The following is a 4,781-nucleotide window of genomic DNA, read 5'->3' as shown; positions in this document are numbered from 1 at the left end:
AGATCTGGCCCCCACCCCCACCCCTCTGGGAGATTTGCTGGTTTTTGGTTTGTTTGTTTGTTTGTTTTAAATTTTGCTGGCCAAGGAGCTGAGCAACACCCGGCTGCAGGAAAGAGAGGGCGGCGCAGGTGCCCCCGGGGACCGGCATGCAGCACACGCAGCGGCAGTGGGGAACAAAGGAGAGAACAGCAGGGATGCAAAAAAAGGGAGGGGGCAAACAAAAAAAGAAAAAAAAAAAAAAGGACATCAACAGCCTTGGGAACCCAAGGCCACAAGGGAGAGAGACAGTGCGAGGCACCACAGCACATGTCACAGGAGACAGACAGACAGACAGCCCCGTGCCGATCAGATACGTAAAATATCACCACTCCGGGACCCTCACTGACCTCTAACTTGTTGCTCCAGGTTCAGTATGACTGATACGGCCTGGTGTAGGATTAGCAGTTTGGTCTGCGGTTTTTCGCTGTTTAGGTGGAGTTGGCACATGCGTCCGAGCTCTTTAAAGGCCTCGTTGATGTCGCGGACCCGCAGGCGCTCACGGGCATTATTGGCGACCCTCCTTTCTCTCTCTCTCTCGGCTTTTTGCTCTGGGGGAAGAAGATCGTCCTCCTCATCCTCATCTTGACTAATGGTTTAAAATAAGAACGAGACAGGGACATTCCTCGCGTGCACTCTCAGCACTGGTCAACTCACAGAAAAGAAACACATGTCGAGGCACCGAGATGCCCAGACTCGCAAGCCATGGCACTGCGCCCCGCGTGCCCCCGCGGGACGTGCCTGCCTGGTGCCCCGCGCTCAGACACGGGGACACGCAGTGACTTTGAAGAGAAGCAATTAATGCTCTTCTTTTGCCTTTTTTTGTTTTTAAACAACAACGCAAGAAACCACAACAATGTGATTAAGGCCTGAGCTTGTCACCAGGAGGTTGCAGGGTGGCCCAGAGGTGTGGGGGCCAACACTGGTGTCCCACTGGCGTTTTGGGAAGATGCAGCCCTCTGCCTCCAGGGCAGGAGGTGGCTGCAGTCTGGCAGGAGTGGGGCTGGCACTGCCCCTCCAGGCAGCATCACCCTGGTGAGGTCTCCAAGCCGACGGCGAGGTTGCAGACAAGCCAGCGTGCTGGAAGGACTCTACCTGATCCACTGCCACGGATCTGGCTGGTGACAGAGGATACAGGAGCCCAAAGCAGACAGTGGAGACAACCTGAAGCAGGGAGGAGGTAAAAACCTTTCCTGCACCTGCCCAAGGGAGCTGAGTGCTCTGTCCTTTCCACGCACGACCACACGCAACGTCCCAAGTGACCACGCAGGCGGGGGCAGCTCATGTGGACGAAGTGCGAGCCCTCTGCTTTAGGAGCACGAGGAAGCCCTGTGGCCAGGGGGATGGGAGCCAGCGGGAGGGCAGCAGGGACCCTTCCCCAGCGTGGCCCAAAGTGGCCAGCCATGGGGACGCAGCAGGAACCCGGGCTGTGCCACCTCTGTGCCAGGACAGAGAAGGCTCCCACCTTGGGCAGGGGCTGGCGGGTCTGTGCCACAGGGTGACCCCTGGTCCCACCGGGCACCCAGTGGGTCACCGCAGCTGTACCCCAGCTGAAATGCTCCCAGCCTGGCAACAGATTAACTGAAGGAAGAGACCTGTTCAAAGAGCACCTTGTTCTGTTCCGCGAGGGTTTCAGCTCCTTCTTCTCCTCTTCCGAGTTGTCTGCCACTGACGTGTTCTCCTCGTCCTCCTTCTCTTCCCTCTTTATTTCGCTGGTTCCCGAGGAGACACTGCTTCGCCCCAGCCCTCCCGACAAGCCTGCTGAGGAAGCAGAGCCACACACAGAGGTTGAAAGGGCCCAATCCGCACAGAGGGCTGGGCATCCCCAGGTCTTGCTCCTGCTGCACTGCATCGCCAGCATGTGGCATCTCAGACTCATCCTGCATTGCTGGTCCATAGCAAGAGGAGCTGGACTGGTGCTGGCTCTGCCCTGCCACCACTCCCCATCCTTCTCCCCCATTCCCAGACCCTTCAGAGTCAGAGCCTAAACCCCCCAGCAGAGCAGGGCCTGGGGGCTCTGTGCACCCTCAGCTGCCAGGAGGGACAGGAACATGTCTGTCAAACCTCTGGAAAAGGCTCAAGGTAGAACCTGTCCTGCGGATGCTGCGAGGAAGCAGCGGCCTTGCAAGAGCACCCAGCTCCCCCGGGCTGCTGCTGCACAGGGCTGGACCCAAGGGGTGACCCGAATCGCCCCCGCGGCAGGCGAGCCTACAGCGTGCACACATGCAGAGCTGCCTTACCGCTGTATGTGTCCTGCTGCCTGTTGAGGTCAGGGAGTGAGCTGGGCTGTGACGGAAGGGTGACGTGGTTGTGAAGCATGCTGGGGTTGCTGGACAGCCCGTCTTCAGGGTGACCTCCTCCCACCTACAGCAGAACAAGCAGAGCAAGCCTTGAGGGGGGAAGTGTTGGGGCCAGCAGGCATGGGCACAGTCACCCTGAGCACAGCTGCAGGGCTCCCTAGACGAGGCTGAGGTGCAGCCGGATCCCCCCTTCACACACTCCTACCACCCAGAGCGCAGGCATGCAGGAGGGAAGAGCCAACCTGCCCCAGCACCAGCTCTCCCCCCAGGCCATGGCACTGCAGAAAGCAGCTCTGTGTCCTGCACATCAGCTGGACCAAGCAGAAAGCCCACTCAGTGCTGTCTCCCCCCACCATGGAAAAGCCCCTCTCTGCCTGGATGAAAGGCTGGCACACTGGAGAGGACACCCTGCCCGGGGTGCACATGTCCTGTCTCCGACAAACCAACGTTTCTGCCACCTCCCCAGTGCCATGAGAGCAGGGGACATTCCAGCAGCATGAACCTCGCACTGAAGGACCTGGACCCAAAGGTCAGGCAGCCTTCTGAGCCCGCTCCCACCAAGGCTGCCCTACATCAGCCAGGGCCCAGCAGGACAGAGCCAGCCCTGCTGCCAGGGCTCCTGTTCCTGCAGCTGGCAGCAGTTTGCAGCAGAGGACACACTTACGATTCGCTGCTCAGCCACAGAGTCCCAGGAGCTTGGAAGGGCAAACAGCTCTGGTCCTCTAGATACTGGAGACGCGTTACTGTTTGCTGCAGCAGGCTACAAGCTCTGCCAAAAACATGCTCCTGGGGTCACCAGCCTCTGGACAAGGCGGGGACCCTGGTGACCCCAGTGTCCACATGCTCAGGGCACCCGGGACCCGTCACGCTCCCTGGAGCCTGAATGAGCCATCACACGTCAGCACTCCCTGCACGCACACGATACACTGCCTGCCCCAACAGCAGAGAAGTCCTGGAGATACTCCAGTCTCTATACCCACAGTCTTGCTCTGCACCGGGGCCCTCTCTTCCTTCTCCCAGGGACAGCTTCCAGCTGTGTCGAGGGATTTCTATCCATATTGCAGGGGAAGAAGAGCTTTCACCACCGCTGCCTGCCCTGAGAAGGGGCATGAGCGAACTGCTTGTGCCCGAGAGCCAGCACTGTGCTGAGCACAGATTCACCCCCTGCACGACCACAGCAGCCACAGCGCTTCTGAGCACGTTACTGGTTCAAAGCTGCCAACAGCTGACCCAAGCTGGACCCCACCGAGCTGTTCTCCCACCAAAGACGTCCCTCTGGATCCAGGGGACACCACAATGTGGGTCCATCCCTGCCAGCTGCTGTGATGCTCCTGCACTCACCAGACTTGGGTGCCTGGTCCCCAGGGACATGACCGAGGCAGGGAAGGCCTGGCCCAGGCTGCCCACAGTGGCACTGTGGGCCGGTGCCGAGCTCAGGAGCCCGTGCATGTCCCCATGGTTGCTCGGCATGGTGGCTGTCTGGCCCACGGCGTGATTCCTCAGCACATGGATGGCTTCATCCAACCTGTCTTCCATTTTGTTTTGCTTGAAGGAGAGGACAGAGAAATAGGTCTGCATTAACGCCTGGAAAGCCAGCAGCCCGCTGCAGCGCTCTGCACTACGGAGCGGCTGGCGGCAACCGCGCACTCAGCTCCCGCAGCGTGGGTACGGGGAGCAATAACACCCCCCCCCCACCCACAGCCCAGTCAGTGCTGGACCCTAAAGGCAAGCAGGGTCACACAAGCAGAACCGCTCGGGAAAGGGAGGCAGAAACCCACCAGAACTCTGTTTGGCCAGGTCAGACCCACTGGGATTTGACTGGACCCTGAAGAGGGGGAGGGTACAAGGCTGCACCTCTGCCAGCCGGGCTCTGGGCTGAGGGAAGCAGTGCCCAGCTCTGCTCAGCTCCTTCCACCCAAACACCCATCTACCAGCTGACCACCTTCCTTCAGACGTTTGGGAGAGAGGACGTTCCCCGAAAGCCCTTGGACGCCAGGCGCACAAGGGGTGGAGGAGGAAAGCAGAAGGCCGATCTTTCGGCAGCACTTACTAAGGTGTGGAGGCTCCCTTCGTAGCTGGGAGATAAGGCACCCTGTCCGCTCGCTCGAGACCACTGGGATGTGCCTGCGAACAAACGGGAGAGCTTGGGACTGGGCACAGCTGCCACTAGATGGGGCTGGAAGCTGGGCCACCACACCACCCACCGGCCACCACGACACTGCACAGGCCACCTTGGCAACGCATGGCATTGCATGGCCCACCAACGGCACTACATGGCACCGCATGGGTCACCGCGGCACCACACGGGCCACCACAGTACTGTGTGGCACTGGATGGGCCACCGCAGCACTGCATGGCGCCGCACGGGCCACCACGGCATGTCATAGCACTGCACAGGCCACCACAGCACTGCATGGCACTGGATGGGGCACCACGGCACCGCAT

General features: G+C 60.2%; 1 protein-coding gene across 1 annotated transcript in view; it reads right to left on the bottom strand.

Annotated features, from left to right (window-relative positions):
* Positions 1-4,781, bottom strand: part of TCF3 (transcription factor 3) — a gene marked incomplete at its 5' end in the record, with an annotated part of 11,214 nt that overhangs the window by 4,765 nt on the left and 1,668 nt on the right. The window contains 5 exons of the mRNA XM_010150704.1: positions 387-625; positions 1,647-1,794; positions 2,277-2,400; positions 3,678-3,881; positions 4,387-4,460. Of these exons, the coding sequence (XP_010149006.1) occupies positions 387-625; positions 1,647-1,794; positions 2,277-2,400; positions 3,678-3,881; positions 4,387-4,460 (789 nt within the window). The remainder of the gene's footprint in view (positions 1-386; positions 626-1,646; positions 1,795-2,276; positions 2,401-3,677; positions 3,882-4,386; positions 4,461-4,781) is intronic.

The sequence above is a fragment of the Eurypyga helias genome, unplaced genomic scaffold (genome assembly GCF_000690775.1).
Source record: "Eurypyga helias isolate BGI_N326 unplaced genomic scaffold, ASM69077v1 scaffold26184, whole genome shotgun sequence".
Classification (NCBI taxonomy): domain Eukaryota; kingdom Metazoa; phylum Chordata; class Aves; order Eurypygiformes; family Eurypygidae; genus Eurypyga; species Eurypyga helias.
The sequence above is the reverse complement of the archived record's forward strand: the minus strand, read 5'-3'. Positions and strand labels throughout refer to the sequence as shown.